Source organism: Sander vitreus, chromosome 16 (genome assembly GCF_031162955.1).
Source record: "Sander vitreus isolate 19-12246 chromosome 16, sanVit1, whole genome shotgun sequence".
NCBI lineage: Eukaryota > Metazoa > Chordata > Actinopteri > Perciformes > Percidae > Sander > Sander vitreus.
This window is the reverse complement of record NC_135870.1, coordinates 9,390,754-9,412,447: the sequence shown is the minus strand read 5'-3', so window position 1 is coordinate 9,412,447 and position 21,694 is coordinate 9,390,754. Positions and strand designations below refer to the sequence as shown.

Here is a 21,694-nt window from a genome sequence, read left to right as displayed (position 1 = left end):
ACCCTATCCAATTAAGTATCTACGAAACCAAATCTTAATCTTTTTATCCTCTGTATCAGGATGAGCTGCTGAAAAATGAGATAGCCAGACTGAAGAGCAGGCTGTCACAGCAGGAGAGGATGCTGAGTGGAGCCGTCAAACGCCTCCGAACAACCAACCAGCTCAAAGAGGGAATGGAAAAAGTCATCATCGATCAGTGTAAGATTATCTTTTTTGCTTTTTTTGTTTTACAGTTACTGCACCGTACACTAGGGGGAGGGGGGGAGATAGAGTGGATTTGATAGTCACTCTATCAACTTAATGTTTGCAAAAATAATTGTCAGATTAATCCATAATGAAAATAATTATCAGTTTCAGCTCCTCTGTTTACCTGTGAGCAAATAAACTGGGATATGTGACTTTATTTGATAATAATAAAATCATTTCCCCCCAATCTAGTGTATCTAACCCACGGAGTGTTGAAGAAAGCCAGGGGGAATTTAGAGGTGAGTTTACCAAAAAATATGCCCCAGTTACAAAATGGCAAACTAATGGTCTTGTCCGCAGTGGTACATTTTTACTTTCAGTGAATTACTCTTCTCTTCCTTCTCATCCTGTATGTGAAATAATGATAGACAAATTACTGCACCCTGTTTGGCCTGAAAGGCCTGTCTGGAGGACCAGACGAAGGTAAGTGTGGTTGAGGTGCAGGCTTTGAGAGTGATCTGATGCATGAGACCCTGTTGATTTGGTTTTATCTGTTGCATGAATCAAATACCAACATATTAATGTATCATGAGATACTCAGATTTCCAGAGTTTTATGGGTTGACTAGTCATGTAATAAATCCTGCTATTGTGTTTGTGTTTGGACACAGTATGAATTGCATTAGGAATTAGCTAGCCGTACCTAACCAGGGTATATGCAGGAATCCTGAAGTTAAATGTAATACCTTTTTAAGTCCTTTTTTTAAAACTCCATAGATTTTAAGACCATCGCCACTTTAAGTTCTAACCAATTACATCAGCGATATACTATAGTATGCATCAAAAATATAAAAAGTCACAGTATACTATGGCATAAAAAGTCATAGTATAGTATGGCATAAAAATATTTCAAGGAAAGTCGTAGAAAAGTATGTCATACATACTATGACTTTTTTCCCACTTTTTTTGATGTACAGTACTGACTTTTTCAGACACGGTATACTTTTACTTTTTCTCTACTTTTTTTCGACATACTATACTATGACTTTTTTTGACATAATATACTATGACTTTTTTTCGACATACTATACCGTGACTTTTTCATCACTTATTTCGATATACTGTATGCTATGACTTTTTTATCACTTTTTTCGACACACTATACTATGACTTTTTTCGAGATACTATAGCATGACTTTTTTCCACTTTTTTTCGACATACTATACTATGACTTTTTCGACATACTATACCGTGACTTTTTCATCACTTATTTCGATATACTGTATGCTATGACTTTATCACTTTTTTCGACACACTATACTATGACTTTTTTCGAGATACTATAGCATGACCTTTTTCCACTTTTTTGACATACTTTTTTCGAAGTACTATACTATGACTTTTTCCCACTTTTCTCGACACACTATACTGTGACTTTTTTCGAGATACTATAGCTATGACTTTTTCAACATACTATACTGTGACCTTTTCGACAAACTATACTATGACTTTTTTCAGCATACTATACTATGACTTTTTTTGACATACAATACAATTACTTTTTCCACTTTTTTTCCACATACTACACTATGACTTTTTTCAACATGCTATACTATGACTTTTTCCCACTTGTTTCGACATACTATATACAATGACTTTTTCTCTACTTTTTTTGACATACTACACCATGACTTTTTTCGAGATACTATAGCATGAGTTTTTTCCACTTTTTTTCAACATACTATACTATGACTTTGTTCCACTTTTTTCAACATACTATACTAGGACTGTTTTCGACTGGTTTTATTTCAGTTAGCCTAATAGCTGGTTTGATTTGCATTGAGAGACGATTTTATGGAAAGTACCCCATGCCAATCTCTAGGTATGGTGAAGGGTATGTGATGATGTGGGGCTATTTTAATTCCAAAGGCCAAGGGAACTTTATCAGGATCATAGTATCCTGGATCCATGAAATAACTGGCCTTTAAAAATAAAAATCTGCCTGCCTCTATGGGAATTTAACATAGGGGTGTACTTACTTATGCCTGCCCTGTATTTTAAGGAGAAATATTTATATTATAAATATTTATTTATTTACGATACATTCATACATTCATACATTCATTCACAAACAAAATTGGTGTCCTTAAAGAATGGATTTTTCCTCATTTTTTTAATTAAGGTATTAAGATCAATTTGCAAAAGCTGATTTTTTTTATTCCTCTTTTTAGTCAACTTTAGCATGGGTGTCCTAATTTTTTCACGACTGTATACTATGACTTTTTTCCACTTTTTTTCAACATACTATACTATGACTTTTTTCGACATTCTATACTATGACGTTTTTCGAGATACTATACTATGACTCTTTTCGACATACTATACTATGACTTTTTTCCACTTTTTCGACATAATATACTATGACTTTTTTGACACTATTCTGACTTTTTTCAACATACTGTACTATGACTTTTTTCGACAAACTATACTATGACTTTTTTCGAGATACTATACCATGACTATTTTTCCACTTTTTTCGACATACTATACTGACTTTTTTCGACAAACTGTACTATGTCTTTTTCCACTTTCTTTCAACATACTATACTGTGACTTTTTTCGACATACTATAATATGACTTTTTTCGACATACTATACTGTGACTTTTTGTCACTTTTTTCGACATACTATAATATGACTTTCCTCCTATGTTTCCTCCTTGACTTCTCTCCCTCTCAACCTACACGAACAGATTTCAGAAGACATTATAAATGATTGTCTTTTTATCAGGGCCTGGGTGTATCCTTATTTTGTTGAAGCTAGGCACTTAGCATGTTAACTTTTTTTTATTTCTTCACACTATACTATGACTTTTCCCCCCTCTTTTTGCCATACTATACTGTGACTGTGTGAGTATAGTATGTCGAAAAAAAAGTAGAAATAGAAAAAGTGGAAAAAGGTCATAGTATTGTATGTCAAAAGTGGGGGGAGAAGTCATAGCATAATCTTTAAAAAATGTCATAGTATGTCGAAAAAAGTCATAGTATAATGTTGAAAGAAAGTCGTAGTAAAGCACGTCGAAAAAAAGTGGAATAAAGCCATAGTATGTCGGAAAAAAGTCATAGTAGGGGAGCCCAATGTACAGAGGCTCAGGCCTTGTTGAAGCAACCGCAGGGTCAAAGCTGTATATATACACATACGTACATATATGTACATATAATGCAAAGCTACAACCAGTAGACTAAGTGAACTTTAGCTTCGGATAGAGCCAGGTAGGCTGCTTCCCCTTGTCTTCAGATTTTATGCCAAGCTGTCTCGAGCTTCATATTGAACAGAGGGATATGAGTGTTATCAACCCTCTTATCTAACTCTCAGAAAGAAAGCAAATAAGCGTATTTCCCCAAATGTCAAAATATTCCTTTTAAAACGAGACGTCAGATGCATGTCTGCAGGCAGTTGAAAAATGTCAGTATTTTCAATCTTTTTAAATGCCTACAGCACCACATTTTCCCTGCATGTCTTAAGCATAAAATTGACTTAGTGTTTTCAGTCTGATGTTATAGTCCTTGTGTTGTCTGTTTCAGGAGGTCCCAGTCAATGGCCAGTAGGGGACACTACCGCCCCTCAGACTGAGCAGATGTGTGTTCCTGTTTCTACAAGAACTGCAGGGAGACACTCTGAATCCTCAGAGGATCACCATAGTGACGCCTCTTTACACTGCAGCTACTAAATCTGCTGTTTCAATGCCCTACAAGGCTTTTAATAATGTAGCTACCTAATGTTCAGGCCTTATCCTGCTGTAAAACTGTCATCTTACTCTCCCAATATCAAAGCCTTTTTGTACTATAATTGCACATGACCGGCCTATAATTTCATTTATTTTAGGTACTGAAGTTGTAAACGTTCTTTTAAAAGAAAATGCCTTTGTAAATAGTAATTCCTGCAAATATTTTCCTTTATTCTTTTTATATGATGCATACACAATATGAAAATGTATGTTATTACTGACATTGTTTTTACGTTTTTGGTTTCATGGGTCAGTTTATGTATAGGATGGTTCAGGACTGTCGTGTGTTCAAAGAATTATGTGCAAAATGCAGTAAAGAAAAGAATTTAATAATGAAACCCAATTGTGGTACAAAAGTCCCTTTATTAGCATATACATTTTTTAAGTACAAATCTTGGTAGCTGCTTCAACGTGTGTACATGGATAAGCACACATAAGAAAATAAAGTTCAGATCAAGATTTAGTGAAAATGAAGAGAATTAGAAAAGGTATAATGGAGCTTTACAGAATAAGCTTTCCTACGTTTAGTCATTCATGAGAAGATTACATTTGAAAGGTCAGATTTTTTAAAGTTGCGCTTGAAACATGTCTGGTCATTACGTATCATCGAAGTGACCTATAAAACTAGGCCTTGGAAAGATAGACCACAGTCAGTGACTGGTGGTTTAGTAGCACCCAGATCTCTACAGATTTAGATCTCTTCAAAATACATGGTTTCTTTCTTCTTCTCATTGGCCTTTTAAATAAACACTGGTTGTGGTCGTGTCAAATTTAGTTATAACAGCAGTTTTGGCAAATGAATTGTTCAACAAACTATGGTTCCAGTCATATTAGAATAAACACACTCACTCCAGGTCACACATTTGTGCTATCTGAACTACTATAATAAGTGTACATACAAATGGGGCATTACATCAACAGTTTTTTTTCTTCTGATTGTACTACTGGAGGTACAAAAACAATGTTGGCTTTTTGTAAAACAACAGTGAGTGTTTGTATTGGGGTGGGAGACTGAAACTTGTAGATTCCCAGTAGAAGACAAATCTATCTCTGCACAAGTCTGACAAAGGCCTGAACGAGCTGAATGAACGGCTCCTGACCTTCATGGCTTGCCTTGGAGCCTGGTGTGGGTTGTTTGGATTGGGTGGAGGGGAGGATGCCGCTGGCCGGAGACGACGGAGAGCCCCTGCGGAAGTGGCGGGAAAGGCTCGAGAGAAGAGTGCTCTGGTGGTGAAGAGAGGAAAAAGAAAAGTTAGGTCATATTTAGTCAGTATATTATAAAGGGTCCTTGAAAAGACCAAAACCATCAATGTGTTAATCCATCTCTCAATACGTGAGGTCTATGGCAGAGAGGAACAAACTGCATCAGGCTCAGGATACACCTGGGATGAATTCATTGTTGGGTTTGGTTCAGACGTATTCTTGAAAAGCATGCAGAAGACTTAAACAAAGACAGGTTAGGAGAGATGCGACGTCTCACCAGTTCAGAGCTGAGCTCCTGTTTGAGCCTCTGTTTGTCTCGAGGCAGGATGGAGGGATCTTTGAGACATCGGACAGCCTGAGAGATCAGCACGTAGAAGCAGTTCTCCATGGTGAACATCAGCAACGACCTGAGGAGAAAAAACGGGCTCATCTCAATTTAATGTTCCAAAGCAAAACAAGGAAGTGAAATAGTTTGACATTTTAGAAAAGAAACTTTTTCACTTCACCAATACCACTCTGTCTGTATGAAGCTACAGCCAGTTAGCTTAGCTTAGTCTAGCACAGGGGGTTTTCAAACTCTGAGACAGTGGGCCTCCCCTCATAGTTCTGATCCACTGATTTTGATTGACAGCTAGGCCACTGATTGGCAAAACGGCCGCACCATAGTAATTGTGGGTGTGGTATTTGTTAATAAAGGGAAGTGGGAAACACGAGTGCAAAGTTATGGGAGTCCTGGCAGACCAAACAGGTTTTTTTTTACCATCTAGTCATCCTGTTCATCTTATGATATAATTTAAGATTTTACCAAAAATACTGTATCTCTGAACTCTCTCTTCACACTTTTAGGCTATTCTGTAAGATCTTTTATTGATAACTTGTGTAATAACTAATGTCATATTTTTTCACTTCCATTCACTGAGCCTCCCCTGAAACAGTTTGGAGGATTATAACATGTTAATTGGTGGGCTTAGATGTGCTGGCAGGTAGACTGTTAACCGTTTCCCCCTGCTTACAGCCTTTTATGCTAAGCTAACTGGCTGTAGCTTCATATTTGGTTAGTCTTTTGCCAGACCCATCTCCACAGCAGTGTGTCAGCGAGGGATTACAGTCTGGCTACACCGCCTATCTGTTCTACGATAGGGCGAAAAAACACTCTGGCTTGGTTGAATTTTTAAAACCAATCACAACCGTCCTTTGCAGCGCTAAGTTCCGATAGTGGAGAGGAGGAAAATCTGGTGTGTGATGTCAGGCTTAACCTCAACAATGTACATCCTTTGAGCCAGACTAATAATTGGTGGCAAGAAAGCAAATCCATTTAAATAAAACCTTAAGTAGCGGGAGGGAGATTTACTCACTTCAGAGCTTGGATCTCATCTGATGAGGCCAGTGACACTATGCTCAAGGAAACTGGCTCTTTCTTCTTCTCCATCTATGAACAAACATATATACATACATAATAAACACTCAGGGATCTGCTGCAGGCTGACTGTAGCTGATGTTGTTCAGTGTAACCACGAACATTTACCTCGCTCAACATGCTCAGGGCCACGTTGATGGTGGCCAGCAGGGTTCCAAACGAAGGAGCCACGTCAGGGTCAAACGCCGGAGTTGTGAAGCTGAGCACAAACAGGGTTCGATACTCTGCCAAGTCCATACTCTGAGACACAGGCCGAGACACAAATCGGCATTTGTATTGTCTTTTATGCAAAAATAAATGTCCACAATGTGGCACAGGACAAAAACAAAGACTAATTTTGGAGGAAGCATTAGAGCAGAATAAGCAGGCTGACCTGGTCCAGGAGAATCTGGCAGCAGTCTGGAGTGAAGTGCTGCAGAGTTGCGAGGGTTTTGCTGAGGATCTTCAGAAGACTGCACTGCACAGCCAGCAGGGCCTTCTGCTCGGCTTCCTCTCTCTCCCCTCCACCTGCTGCTTCTTTAGACGGGGTTTGGGGGCCCCGCTGTGTCCTGGGGAGGGGACCAGGAGGCATCGCTTCGCTGTTTTTAGCCTAAACAAAATCCAAAACAAACATAAAGCCTGAATAAATAAAACATCTTCATTTTGTTTTTTGGCAGAAAAGTTCTCTTGGCTGCTTACTATCACTGTCCAAGACACACTCATATAAGTCATTACAGAATGAATATGTAATGACGCTGCAGTCCCTTTCATTGTCAAACCATAAAAAGTATTTCCTGGTTTCTTACCTGGAGGTAGTGATGAAGCATCTTCTTGCTGTGGAGCAAATAGGTGCAGGTCTGGCACAGATAACAAAGGTTGACCTGCAGAGAGAAAGAAACATCCTAACTGTAATACTGAAGGGTCACTGCACCAGTGGAGCTGTGCCGTTATCTCTGCTGATGTGGAGTTTTCTTCTGGACTTGCCTGGACATCTTGGAGCAGATTGGGCAGGTGGAACTGCCACTCCTTACAGAAGCTCGAGAGCTGCAGCAGGAAACCGACCGTGTGATCTGCCTCGTCCAAACATGCCAGGCTCTGCACTGTTCGCACGGCATTCAGACACTGAGCGGGAGAGAAATGTAAGCGTGAAGATTAGAAATACTATTGTCAACAAGAAAACCACCCACAATACCGGCATACAAATGTCTTATTACTGCTTGTTGTATTTTGCTACCTTTGTGAGCATCTTCCCTGAACATATTGCTGAGGCAAATACTATGTAATGGTGCAATTTCTAGCAGGTTAATTTCTGTGGTTACAATGACAAATGAATTATTAAAAATCTTGACTGACGTAAGGACTTAGTGGGAGACGAACATACACAGAGCGTAGCGATGGCAGATTAAGGTAAATCATATAGAGCTGAGTCGATTACACAGGTACAACAGAACAATTATCAGCAACAATTTTGATAAACAATTGCTGGTTTTCTTAATCTTTTATAGTGGTAAAGTGTAGTTTCAAGAAGTAGGGATATTTAACTATGCATATTTATTTATTTATTTCTCTGTGTCAGCTCCAACTGTGCAATATGTCATTTCTATTCATCCGCACCTTACTCATCTGTATATCTGTGACTGTCTGTTTATTTAAGGGTGTTTATTGTGTAAATATGTTTGTATTATGGGCGCCCGGATAGCTCAGTTGGTAGAGCAGGCGCCCATATATAGAGGTTTACTCCTCGACACAGCGGGCCTGGGTTCGACTCTGACCTGCGGCCCTTTGCTGCAGGTCATTCCCCCTCTCTCTCCCCCCTTTCATGTCTTCTGCTGTCCTTTCAAAAATAAAGGCTGAAAATGCCCAAAAAATATAAGTTTGTATTATTACCATTATTATTATTATAACTAATTCTATTTCTTATAATACTTTCTGTATATTTCTCCTCTTATGTCTATTTAAGTTATTCTGATGTGTGTACATTTCTTCTTTTTTTTGAGCTGCTGTAGCACAGGGATTTCCCCAGTGTGTGATTAATAGAGTCTATCTTACCTTATCTTATATTAACTAAATACCTTTGTGTATTTGGATAAAACAGGATTTTTTAATAATTGACCATAGATTTGGAAAATTAAGAGCATTTTCCTTCATTCTCTAAATTTTATAGAGCAATCAATTAATCAAGTGTTTTTTTTTTTTTGACAATGTTCATGACAGTAATACCTGTAGTATGCGTTCTTGATGTACTCCGACAAAGTCCAGCGCTTCGTTGATGAAGTTGTAGCGCAGCGTCTTGAGCAGACTCTCCATTAAAGACATGCAGAGGCGGTACACCCCCGGCCAGCAGGCAGAGTCCTGGGACTTCCGCGAGAAACTCTGCCCAGCGACATGGACATACTATATTATTATATCATTTTAATGAAGTGCTTTGTCTGTGTCATTAAGAAATGCTATGTGATAAGCAAGGCAGAATTGATGGGGTTTTTTTTGTAAAGGGACCGCTTTAATTTAACTGTTGTTTTTTTTTGTTTTTTTTACCTGTGATGCTCCGTTTGAAGACACCTCGTAGACGCTCAGAAGAGGGAGGCAGATAGTCTGGATGACTCCTGCTCCAGCAACAGCTGCTGCCCCCTGGAGGAGAAATGAAGACACCCTCAACATTGGACATTGTCAACTGATGTAAAGGATTGATTTAAAAACATGAAAAGGACGAGTCAAGTTTTGTCTGTGTATCCAAAGCCCAATACTGCATAGTGCTCTGTGCTGTAGAAAAATGTCTGAGAATTAAAAAATGAAACCATATATTTGTCATCCATTTAAAAAAAAAAAAAAGACGCATTTCTTCAGAAGGAACAAACGAGCCTTGAGGGGAGAGCCAGAAAGAGGGTAGGGAAGTCAGAAATATTTAGAGACAGACTTTGGTCTTTTCACAGTATTTGTTGGCAAAAAGAAGAATAAACACCAGCCTTATCTTTTCAATCTCAAGTAGAAGCATGTGTTTTGTGCTTACCTGAGGCGTGCGGGCCAGTGTGAGCAGCAGGTGAAGTGCAGCCTCAGTGAAGTAGAGGTTGTGTTTGGATCGCAGGCTGAGCTCAACAGCGCTGAGCACCGACGGGAGAACTGGAATCTTACGCATCACTGAGACCCAGTGCTCGCCGTCCTCGTCGGTGCGACACAGCTCCTTCGCCAAGTGCAGTGCTAGTACACACACCTGATAAAAACAGTGACAAATTAACTTTATGTTGGATTTACAATGTTGTTGGGTGCAATAACGTTTCATTTCCCGTGGTTTTTGCTCATACCACGGCAGTGAAAGTGGGTGTTGAAACTGTAAAATGAGATGAATAACAGTTGGATTATTGATGAACCTACAGAGGATTATCACCTGAATCTGCAGCTCCCCTTTAAATTTCAGTTCATTGTTTAGCTTAACTGTTTTAGTTCACTCTCATAGCGTTGTTTTCAGATGCAGCTGTTTTCAGCTAAAAAGCTCTAAAGACCCGCTGTACACTACCTGCTCAGCACCAAACAGCAGACAGACAGTTAGCAACCAGCTGGTGAACACAGTGGCGCATTTAGCAGCTAAAGAACTTAAGTTGTCTTCTCAACTTGTTTCTGCTGTAGCCAAGTATTGATAAAAGTAATAGTAAAGTAATTAATATTCAAATATCCTTTCTCCCGCTTCAACATTAAGTATCACCATTAAATAACGTTAAAGAAGCATGACATATTGACATCTAGAAAGATTGAAGCTAAATGTTGAAAGTTGAGATCCTTGGCTTGAATATGACACTAACTTTTTTGACTCCCCTGGAAGGAGAAGCGTGGAACAAAATTAGGCTTTTTAAGAATGAATCTGCAAACAGGGTCTTGGGTCCTCGGCTCACCCCATCTCTCTGGTCCTTCTGTGGGCCGCGGAAAGAGTCCGTCTCCATGCTGTCCTCGTCCTCCGCCGTGTCCCCCGTCTGTCTCATGTGACGAGTATTGTCGATGAGGGCCAGGGCCTCGTCTTTCACCGTCTCACACACAGACAGCAATAGCTGGGGCAGCTGGGAAATATCTCCTCCTAGATGACAAAAATGAATCGACATGAATCAAAAAGACTGAACTACAGACCACTGCCACATTAGATTCAAACAAAGACTACAGAAGACACGCATCTTACCGTTGAGTCCCTGAATCTGTAGCACAGAAATGAGTGCAGAGAAGATTTTGGCTTTGGTCCTCTCCATCATCTGCTGGTCAGCTTGCAGGACACTCTCCAGGATCAGGGAGAGGGGAGACAGTATGTCAGGAGCTGTTGCTACCACACTGGAGACAGGAACAGAGTTTGTTAGAGAGACATGAGTTAAGGTATGTCATGTGTGCACTGTTGACTACGACATTAAGGAAACCTATAAACTGTCTCCATCAAATGCATGAATACACACCTCCTCCACTGTTTGAGGAGGATGAGTAGTAGAGTGGCCATCATGGATCCAAGACGAAGACAAGGCACAGACATGGGCGTAGTCAGCTGAAAGACACGGAAAGAGTTAGAAAGCTAAACAAAAACAAAAAGGCAGAGAAATGCAAGAAAGTAAAATGAGGCATGAAGACAAATTAAAAGGGAAAATATGTTATGCCATGATGACTTACAGCAGCTTTGGTCCCATCCAGGATGTCCATAAAAAGCTTCAGTTTGGTCGTGTCCTCGGTTAGCTGCATCACGTCGGACTGAAAGAGTAAAATATACCAATCATCATTGCATCACATTTGTATGTGGTCCATTTGCAGATAAGGGTTTGAGCAAAGAAAATCTACTTAATTTCTCAGGCCACTTCAAGTCGCAGGACGCTCAAACAAATCAATCAATCAAAAATAAATAATTGAATCTGTACTAAAAACCAACATGTTGTAATGTTATAGGGCCAGAAGCGGTGACTTCCTTCCAACAAGATTTAACGTGTTATTTAAAGACTTTTGATGTCCAACATAAGAACTAGTTCTGATCGGCTATACCTAAACATCAAAACCTAAAACACTAGAACCACGATTGTGTTCGCCGTAACATACATGGGTCGTGGAAAGAATTAGCAGCATCCGCCAGGCAGAGATCAACATCTGGGTCTCAGGGAAGGAACTGATGCCTTCCTCCTCCATCTCCGCCACGTGGCACACTAGAGACTTGACATACTGAGACCAGTACTCATATCGTCGTGCATTGGAAAACTTTTGAAGCCCATCCTTCAGAGACTGCTCCAATGAACCACTGTGAACCGCACAGACACAATTGACATAAATTACGTGAGATATGAGCTAAATGAAAGTGGTAAATATGGGAATACTTTAATTATATTAGGGACTCGGAATTGACCTGACAACATAGTAGATCTCCAGGCCGATGATCTTCATGACAAAAGCACACGTCTCCAGAACACAAGGCTGAAGATAAAACATAATTCTTCAGTTAACACACCTAACATCTTACTCATGCATTATCATTAGCGCAGTGTTAAAAAAAAAAAAAAAAAAGAGCAAAATACCTCCGTTGTATCTGAAGGTGGGGTGAGGGTCCCAAAAAGAGGCGTTGTCAAATTCTCCCAGAACCTATCTCTGCGTAAAAAAACACGTTTATCATACGGTGGTGTTTCAAAACATGCAGCACATATTATTCCTGGTCAAAGTAAGTCATTTTGTCTGAGATACTGAGCTTACTTTGTACGTAAGACAGAGATGGCACTATCTCTGCGATCCTGCCAGAGGGCAAGGAGGAAGGACAGGGCCGCTCGGTGGAGCAGCGGGGGACACCAATATTTCCCCTGCTGTTTGGAGTCAATCAGGTCCAAGACCACATGAAGACAGCTCCATTCACCAAGCAGAAACTCCTGCAGGTTAAAAAAAATTAAAAAAATAAGAAGATATTTTGAATCCAGATGCAGCACTACAAAAAACACAAGATAACAAAACACACTTATTTGTTTTACTACACAGTTCATACCTTTGACCCCTCCTTTCCATCTTTGACTTCCAGGTTGAGGAAAAGCTCAATGAGGCCGGGCTGGGTTTCTACAGCAACGGTGAGGAACTCAAGGATCATGACCTTGATCCTCATGTCTTCTGTCTTGCTCTGCAGCCGAGTGAGGAACGCATCCCGGATTGCTGCTGCGTCGTTGCCAAGGCAAGCGTAGACTGACATGGGAGCCACCTACAGACAAGATATTGGTTAAATATTATGAATATTTACGGTCGTCAAAACAATAAACCCATCATGTACAACTAATATTGTACGAACGTATTAGAAGTCCTTACTGTGGCGAGCCTTTTAAGCAGCTGGATTGCCAGGCGAGGCAGTGCTGGGTCATGTTTGTGGTAAATATACTTGGCCAAGACAACTATGAGATTGTTTCCATGGCCACCATGTTGCGTCAAGGCCTGCTCCAGAGGGGACACAACGTCAGACGGCGGCTTCAGGCGGATGACGTTGTTGGTGACAGAAAAGGCCAGTTTGACTGTCTGGATTAGGATCTGACCGGGACCCTCAGAGCCACAGCTGGACAGCGTCAGAGAAAAGCAAAACAAATCTACTGTTATTATACATCAAAAATATGGAAGGTTTTGGTATAAATATATGAAAACATAATAAGGAAATCTAGGCATGGACACTTGTCTGTTCACCTGCTGGGCTGTGCAGCCAGGACCATATCTATGGTGTCCACTCCAACTCCCATGATATTGACAACTGCCTGTCCAGCTTCAGTGTTTGCCAGGCTGTAGATACACAGAGACTGCAAGGTGGGGGTGCTGCAGTGAGGAACAAATTAATTAACAATTAATTAATCAGGGCAATCATGGCAACCGACAATCATTTTCATTATTTATAAATCATTTGGTCAATGAAATACCAGAAAAGTGTGTAAAATGTTGACACACTTCAATGTCTTTGTTTTGTTCAACCAACAGTCCAAAAGTTAAAAATACTTTATGCAGTTTGCTGTCACTATCTATTTAGTAGGTAGGATTGGGAAGATCCAGGACTTAGCCAAAAAATTTGAACATCAACAACTTCTCAGTCCCTCCCCCCCTTTCTGCTAAAGCCCAAAATGGTCTCCTAAGCCCCTCCCCCCACAAGGGAGAATGAATCGCAGTTAGACAAATGTCCATAATTATTATTCCTAACAGCCTGTTCAAATGTTCACCTGACTGAATTTACAGAACAATGTGCCGGTAATAGAGTTAAAACACTTGGATCTCAACAGACTTATCCTTACCTGCCCTGGTCCTCTCCCTCTGGACTTAGATTGAGAATGGCATGGATCAGCTCCAAAATAAGACAGCCTGCAGCAACACAGAGCAGCTGGTGTTTATTCAGTTTTTTTTATAATTCCCAGTCGGGAAGAAAGAAACTTGCTACAACTGTCATTTCAGACATATTCCTTACCTATCCTCTCCCTGACTCCATAGGTGTTGTACCGCCACTTGTGGTACGTAGGCAGCATCTCCTTTAACACGAGCAGCACGCACGGGATCAGGCCCTTGTTCTGTGTGCTGCCAAGCTGACCCTGAAATTAACCAACAGGGAGAGGAGATGAGAGATATGATGTACATTATGGCAGCTGGACACCACATTTATAGATTTAAACATAACATGCTCTTCTTTATTTTATATATAACAATGTTCAGCTGCTACTACAAAATGTTGGCCAGAAACATTTTATTTGGTAAAAAAAAAAACAACACAACAGTTGTTACCTTGACCAGGGTTGTAATGAGACGAAGGAAAGCGATGGTCACAGCATACTCCCCCCTGGGCTGCTCTATCTGGACCAGCAGGTTGCCATAGTTACCGGCCTTCATTCCTTCAGCACTAGAAAAAAACAACAGTTTTGTTCAATACTTTTTACTTCTCCCAAACAATTAAAAGTCTGATATTTGCTAGGCATATTAAACATTAGGCAGCAGACACACCTTACACACTGAGCCATGCTGGTCAAAGGGTTGGAGGCAAAGGGGAGGAAACCTGTGTGGTGCAGACTGGACCACACCTGAAGATTTAAAAAAAAAAAATAGATATGGTATGTGAGGAGGATTCAAGAAAAGTGACTTTAAATCCTTTATTTTACCTCCTGTTCACACTGGAAGTGCCCAGCACACCCACCTTCCCAGGCATCCTTGCTGCCAGTACAGTGAGGCAGTTCACACAGGAGGCGATCACGTCCACTGGAGGGTTGATGACTGACGTTAACCTAACGGACGTTAATCACAAATGAGAAGACAAATTCATTCTAGGTTTCAAATCGAGACCGTTTCAAATAGGAAGTACAAAATAAACACACTTTAAGAGTTGGATGAGTGTCTCGGTAAAGTGAGTTTACCTCTGCAGCAACATGTAGATGCGTGAAGTGAGAGGCAACAGACAATCCGACACAGTCCAGTCTGTGCTTATGATCTTATGGACAAGATCCAGGATGGGCTTCACACGTGCACAGTGAGCTATAACATCTGGCACAAGAAAAGGCACCGATAAAAGAATTATGCTGAAACAAAGGAATGCTGAAGCAGAATAATGGTTTAATTTAGCTGGCATAATTAAAAAAAAACTAAACATTTGCTCAATACAGTAAACAATTTGTTTTAATAACAACATTAATATCATATGTATGGTCTTTTTGGCTGTTGGTCAATCTAAGAAAGCAGTTTGATGACATTACTTTTGTGATCATTGGGTATCATTTTATAAACAGAATAATCACAACTGATAGCTTCGGTTAGTTGCATGCATAGTTACTAAATTATTTTAATAATAAACCATCAGATACTGCAAACATTGTGTAACTTTGCTCCCCTACTTATGGGAGTTAAAGGATAAATCTGGCGATATTCTGTGTTTTTCTTTTCTGTCAACAAATCCCATGAAAGACCAAAATCAACAATTAACTGATCTTACAATCAAAGATCGTCTGTGTTTTTAAAGACTGTCAAATCATTGAGAAATACTGGATTTGTTGACAATAGCAAAATTATAGAATATCGACAGCCTTATCCTTTAAAGCACTTAACAAGATGTTTGTGAGAACATTTTAACGACAAGCTGTGTACCTGCAGTTGAAACAACATGGAGCAGCATCTCCACTTCACAGGTGAAAAGAGTCCAGGAGCTATAGGAGTGGTCCCAGCGAACCACGTAGCCCTGCTCGCCCCCTATCATCACCTGGCCCAGCACTCCCTGTGGCATCCACAGGTTTGTCTGCCCCGTGCCTGATGGTTGAGACGAAATGTTATAGTGGAGCTACGTCACACAAGAGAAACAGTATCTTCTTTAATTATGCCTATTACAAATGAGCATCAAAAATTAACCAGTCCTCTGACATGCTAAGGCACACTAAATGATGTATGGGTATTCAAATCTCAGAGTAACAACCAGATAAAACTAACCAAGAGGGTAGAGGAGTTTTGGTGTTTGTCTCCTCCACAGCGTCTCATCATCCTTGGAGATGATATCATTGGGCTTATGTTTGTAAACTTGTGTGTAGAAGGACATCTTATCCAAAAAGTTGTATACCTGTCACATAGAGGTAAAAGTTGAGTGAAAAGTAGAGTAAAACGTTGAGTGTGTGTATGTCTGTGCATGTGTGAGATCTACCTTTTTAACAGTCGACTTGTTTGACAGAAGTGCAGTTAGAAGCTGTAACAGTGGGCCGATTTTGTGGGGGAACATCCCGACTGCACTGTCCAGGATCATTCCCAATCCCATGTTCGGTTTCTGGGTTAAAAAACAGAAAAGATTATCAACAGTTGACATATTTTAGTTTTTATCCAATTCTATCTCTACCTTCTCCTCTGTTTATTTTTCTCACCATTTCCCAAAAGACTTCAGCCAGACTGGGAGCAGAGAGGACCTCACAGGCAGCATCGATCAGGTGGGAGCACTGTGTCGCCACACCGTCAGTCTGTCACATGCATTATGATAAGGCAAGTTACAAATATGAATGCGAGTAAGGAACGTATAAAGGAACATATATACATGTAAAATCTAGATGTATACCTGTAGGCTCTCCTCTTCAAAAGAAGTGATCACAAATGAGAGGAGACCGTAGATACACATCTTTGCTGTGCTTGCTGTGCACTGGAGAGAAAAAGAGTCCAAGAGTGACAGACAAAATGTAATGTAGTATAACAGTACAAATACACATCTGAGAATAGACGTTGGCACCTACTGGTATGTGTATGTCTGTGTTGCTGTGTCGTATATTTTAACAGGAAAGAAGGAGTTTTTGATGCACAAATGTGGTGGTTTGTCACACAAACATTTAGCAAAGCTGATGAACTATATTTTCTCAGTGCATTGTCTTCACCTCAATGTCTGGCTGCACTGCAGATATAAACCACAGCTTGAGGGTTATGATTATAAAACCTGAAGTCTGATTTAGCTCAGGTTCTGACTATAAAACTACTGCCAGGTGGTTTTCATTCTAGCCATCTCATTACAGACTGGTTTAGGTCTGAGGCCCCATGTGATTACATTTAACTACCTGGTAGAGAAAAACAGAAGCCTAAGGATAAGATTTGAAATATGTGGCTCTATGGCCGTTGATTGGAGTGTGGGTTAAGACCTTGTGAAAGGACATTTTACTTCCGTATACAGCAACAAAGTATCATTTCAGCAGTTTTAGGTAATAGGAGCAGCAGAGAGGCAAAGGTTGTCCAAAATTGTGAAATGGTTTTAGTAACTGCAACAAGATCGTAACTATTAACTACTTTTAATTAAAAGTTATAGATCTTTTTCTCAACCTAAGAACTTTAGTTTTGACCAAGTGTGTATCTATGTTCTCTTACGTTATTCCCTGAGACTCCAAGGCCTTTCAGCATGGTTGAAATATACTTGAACACCCCCAGCTGCAAGGCAGTGTTGCCTATCCTCCTGACCACAGGGCTGGACTCGTCTGGTCGCAGAGTATGTCTCAGCAGGACCCAGGCCAGCAGCACCGGCCCGTGATGAGGGATGTCACCAAATGTTAGCAGAAGCTGATCCATCTCCTGGAAGAAACAGAGGAAATATGAAGGATCAGGCGTCTGTATGGTTTATTCTAGGTGCCTAAATCAGTTCACACACAAACTGTGTGGTTGAGTATCATTGCCCTACGGTGACATTATAAAATATTTATGACTGCTGCATTTAGAGACTTGGGTCAAACCTTGATGACATCAGGAGCACTGGAGAACTGATGCTGCTCTGTACAGTCTTCCAGGGCACACTTGTGCAGGAAGTCTATGTCCATTCCCTCAACCAGGATGAGAGAGCTCAAATATCTGCAGGGCAAAGAAACATACGAGCAATTAAAGACTACACAATGAGTTAATGTATTGGTTAAATTGGCCTAAATGCTTTTTGCAGATGTATTGTATCTGCGTTTATGTCAGCCTATAAGTAACAAGAAATTGCAGTACAGAAATGTCACATAAAAAGGTACATCGTAGAAGTCACATACCACAAACGGGCATTTACACTGCCCTAGGGGACAGCTCACTTTAAACATATGAACTTCACATACACACGGACACTATGAGCTGCTCTTACCCGATGCGGTCAACCAGTGAGTCCATGCTCTTGTCTACTAGGTGTCTGTTGGTCTGCCGCAAACCAAAGCCTTGTTCTTTGAACATTTTGGTGAAGCCCAGCAGGTCGGATGGGCTCATCTCAAAGTAGGCGTAATACAGAAAGATGATCTCCAGCAGCAGAGACTGTTCCCTCAGACACTGCAGGAACCATAGTGACACCTGCCTCTCCGTCTTGAAGTAATAATGATGAAAACAAATGGCACCATCAGTTATGACCGTCACGTCAAACAGACAAAATGTGAGCAATATGTGGTATTTACATTAGATCTAGGTTACAATATACAGTATTATGGTATTGACCAGATCTGAACCAAACATATGAACCAAATTATCACCATGAGGTTTCCGTGAGTTTCCCATGTTGGTGCTTCTGCTTTGAAGAGGTTTTCAAACTGCGACTGGTACCTGCTTACCAGGTCCTTCTCCAGTTTATTAACACAGTTACTGTACTCAGGCTGGACAAAAACAAACACACCCAGAGTTATTTTACAGAAGCAACAACAAATAAGCGGATTTTCAGGGACAATTGTGTGAGGAGCTGTGTTCTTCAATTATCTGATGTGACCCAAATGCAGCCGCCACTCACCCTGTAGGGATGTCGCTCATCCTGAAAGTATGTTAGCAAGAGCAGGACACATCTGAGCAGACACATGCGCTCCTCATAGTAATAGTCAGCTACCTGTGAATACACAAACCAGAATACTCATTGGATTAAACATGAAAGTGTTGTCATGCTGAATTAAGTGTAACTTTACATTAAGTATAAATGGATCTCTGTACTGACCTTCAGCAGCAGTGTCTGGCTTTGTCGCTCATCCTTCAGAACAACCTGTATGGAAGACTCTGTTTAGCCACCGTCTGAATAGCTTTCATAATAACATCTTCTTACAATCTTTGAGTTTTTTGTTCCTCATGAAATATGGTGACCTTAATCAATACCATAAGTGAGTGTAGTACTAAATCCCACATACAAAACACAGGATTACTGAAACCTAATGACTAGGTGATACATTAATAACATTATAATATTTCTGTAAAAACTGGCAGTTACTTTTTTGTATGCTGCATACAAGCACACCAAGATTTCCGACAAGACACAAATTCCCACATCTATAAAAGCGGAACAGACACCTTTAGCGAATCACGAGTTCCCCTGTAGTCCTCCTGTAGGTAGCACTGTAAAAGCTCCACACTCTGCTGCTCATCAAGACCCTACAACATTATTAAAGAATAAAATCATTATAAAATGATCATGAAAATGCGCCACCAAATGAAGACAGTTAATCACATATTTAGGTTAAACAGAACTCTTAAACTCTTACCAACAGTTTACTGATCCTCAGACCAAAATCCTTCAATGGTTGTGCAACATCTTTGTTCTCCTTCACCTTCGCAGCAGAGGATGAGCTAGAACAAGTGACACTAACAATTACCCTTTCAGTTGTTGAGAAGAGTGTTATTGATGTTAGGATCAAAATAACCTAACATACCTGGGTAGCTTAAAGTAAGTTAGTCCTTGATGCAGTCTGTCCCAGTGTCTGTCAAGCTCTGCCTCTATCTGAGCCTGTGCCCGTTAAACATTTCATTAGAAGAAGAAGAGGGAAAATCACTTGTGTCATTTCTGTACTGTCTAAACAACAATATGCTGTGAGTGGACAACAAATATTTTATTTTTAAGGTTATTGACTAATACTAATATTTCTGTCAATTTGGTTCATCCAAACTCACTCAAAAAAGATGATCACACTATTTATACATGCAAGAATAAAAGTACTGATGGCACCATATAACCCCCCTCAAGACAAGCCTATCATAAACTCTGATTCAACCTCCACACTGTTATAGTAGCTGCACACTCTTGCATATATATAGTACATAAGGACGTGTGACAGGAAGACATACCGGCTCTCGCAATGCAGATCTTCCCAGCAGTATAGTCCATAATTCTCGACTGCTCCTAAGAGAATGACCGGTATATTTTAGCAAATACATTGATGTATATGACACAGAGTAGCTATCAGTTCATCTGCATGGGGTGGGCAATATGACGATCTACACCGTCCGTCTGAAATATACATTAGTCAACTGACTTTTCTACAATTATACTGTAAAAGCTATTCTTTTAACATCCATGAGTATTTTCATGTAACTGGATACGCCAAAAATAAACATTTCTGTCTGGTAAATATATCAATAAACAGTTACACAACTTTGAAAAAATGCAATATATCCCAATTTGTATATACCAGTATTGCGACAATTTTAAAACCCTCATCCTCATCCTTAAATGTTACACATCCATTAATTTTCCGTAACATGCACATGTTCAGTTTAACTGACTGCAAAATCCACTTTATTTGATTAATCAACAGGTCGAAGGCTGATGTAGTTTCAGAAGAGGGTTGTGGGTCCATTTACAAACTGTGCAAATGCCACAGGAAATGTTTTCCATTCAAAAAATCTAAGCTAAAATACTTTGTCATTGTCATCTACCCAAACACTAGCGTTAGCCTCTTCTTCTTGGTCACAACTAGCTAACCATTGTCGTTACTGTAGCGAATTGTGAGGCGTTTTAACTAGAAACATGAGCACACTCCTCGTCCAGTTAAATAACCAGTTATAGTTTACGAGTCAGCTCCACAGGCATGCTGTTGTTGTCATGCGGCTAACACACCGCGCTGCTGAACAGCCATTCAACTGTTCAACTGTTAGCACTTGCTAAGCTAAGTTAGCGTGGTGCTAACAGCTCAAAAGACACACTGTCAAATAATAAATGTTGCCGCCGATGGGGCTTAATAAATATACACGTTGTGTAGTAATGTTTACTCGCCGGTAAATACTTAACAACTATTTAAACAACGTATACGTTAGCTAAAGTTTGTTGCCATTCTGCCTACCTGACACTCATCTCCGATTCCGCCATCTTCCTTCCTGCCATCTGATTGGTTGCTGTGCTGCGTCGTCATCGCCGTCGTGGGCACATTCTTCTTCGCTGGTATTCTTATTGTTACATTACTGCCAACTTCTGGAGTGAAATAATTGACCGCCCATTTCCAAATGCTTCACTAATAACCCGATTTTTGGAAGGATAAATTTACTTAATGAACATGATTTTTTTTAATAATACTCACCAGTTATAAATCCTCCAACAATTAACAAAATGTCATTAATTTCTCTTTATTCTAGCCAGATGTTACATCAATATAATGAACTTCTTGAGAAAAGTACCATCTTATATTACATTATAACAAACAGATCTAAGCATATATTTTCAAATACTATGACACATTGAAAAACCTGTAATTACAAACTATACTAAATTACTTTATGGAAAAAATTCAATTACCTCTTAATTTTTTTTTCTTTATGTCTTCATGCACATTTCTGTCATGACTCATAATTCTTTATTTATATTGTACTGCACTTCATGACGTATTTTATGAGTATGACATTTTTTGGTGCAAAAAACGTGTCAATAATCTTTAAAAATAATAATAGCCTAATAATTGATGTCCGCCGATTTTCAAA

At 39.8% G+C, this 21,694-nt stretch overlaps 2 protein-coding genes across 11 annotated transcripts in view; one reads left to right on the top strand and one right to left on the bottom strand.

Moving 5' to 3' along the window:
• Positions 1–4,315, top strand: part of cdk5rap2 (CDK5 regulatory subunit associated protein 2) — a 39,391-nt gene extending 35,076 nt beyond the window's left edge. For 7 of the 10 annotated variants that reach the window (XM_078271361.1, XM_078271362.1, XM_078271364.1 and 4 more), the window contains 4 exons: positions 60–198; positions 439–485; positions 615–669; positions 3,770–4,315. In XM_078271361.1, coding sequence (XP_078127487.1) covers positions 60–198; positions 439–485; positions 615–669; positions 3,770–3,915 — 387 coding nt within the window. In that variant the 3' untranslated portion in view covers positions 3,916–4,315. The remainder of the gene's footprint in view (positions 1–59; positions 199–438; positions 486–614; positions 670–3,769) is intronic. The other 3 variants (XM_078271369.1, XM_078271366.1, XM_078271367.1) reach the window with 2 other exon arrangements.
• Positions 4,316–21,118, bottom strand: nup188 (nucleoporin 188). Its single transcript, XM_078271370.1, has 43 exons — positions 21,064–21,118; positions 20,069–20,123; positions 19,657–19,730; positions 19,489–19,573; positions 19,298–19,378; positions 18,951–18,995; positions 18,753–18,845; positions 18,502–18,621; positions 18,126–18,337; positions 17,743–17,857; positions 17,384–17,584; positions 16,593–16,673; positions 16,405–16,497; positions 16,191–16,310; positions 15,983–16,109; positions 15,647–15,805; positions 14,923–15,049; positions 14,706–14,793; positions 14,516–14,592; positions 14,300–14,414; positions 13,989–14,109; positions 13,819–13,885; positions 13,226–13,351; positions 12,860–13,100; positions 12,549–12,755; positions 12,266–12,435; positions 12,094–12,163; positions 11,925–11,992; positions 11,624–11,819; positions 11,207–11,284; positions 10,999–11,084; positions 10,734–10,879; positions 10,456–10,634; positions 9,579–9,779; positions 9,107–9,199; positions 8,792–8,944; positions 7,556–7,693; positions 7,378–7,452; positions 6,966–7,181; positions 6,701–6,832; positions 6,531–6,604; positions 5,453–5,582; positions 4,316–5,196 (listed from the first exon to the last, which is right to left on the bottom strand). The coding sequence occupies exons 1-43, from the start codon at positions 21,102–21,104 to the stop codon at positions 5,017–5,019; spliced, it is 5,256 nt and encodes a 1,751-aa protein (XP_078127496.1). The 5' UTR covers positions 21,105–21,118; the 3' UTR covers positions 4,316–5,016.
• Between the last annotated feature and the right edge of the window lie 576 nt (positions 21,119–21,694).

Bases quoted from the DNA above. Each gene is read 5' to 3' on its own strand.
- nup188 (XM_078271370.1), bottom strand. From the start codon at position 21,104: ATGGCAGGAAGGAAGATGGCGGAATCGGAGATGAGTGTCAG. The intron at 15,050-15,646 runs GTACACAGCTTG...TTCTTGTGCCAG, and splicing joins CCATGTTGTTTCAACTGCAG to ATGTTATAGCTCACTGTGCA. The intron at 9,200-9,578 runs GTAAGCACAAAA...TTTCTCCTCCAG, and splicing joins CACTGGCCCGCACGCCTCAG to GGGGCAGCAGCTGTTGCTGG.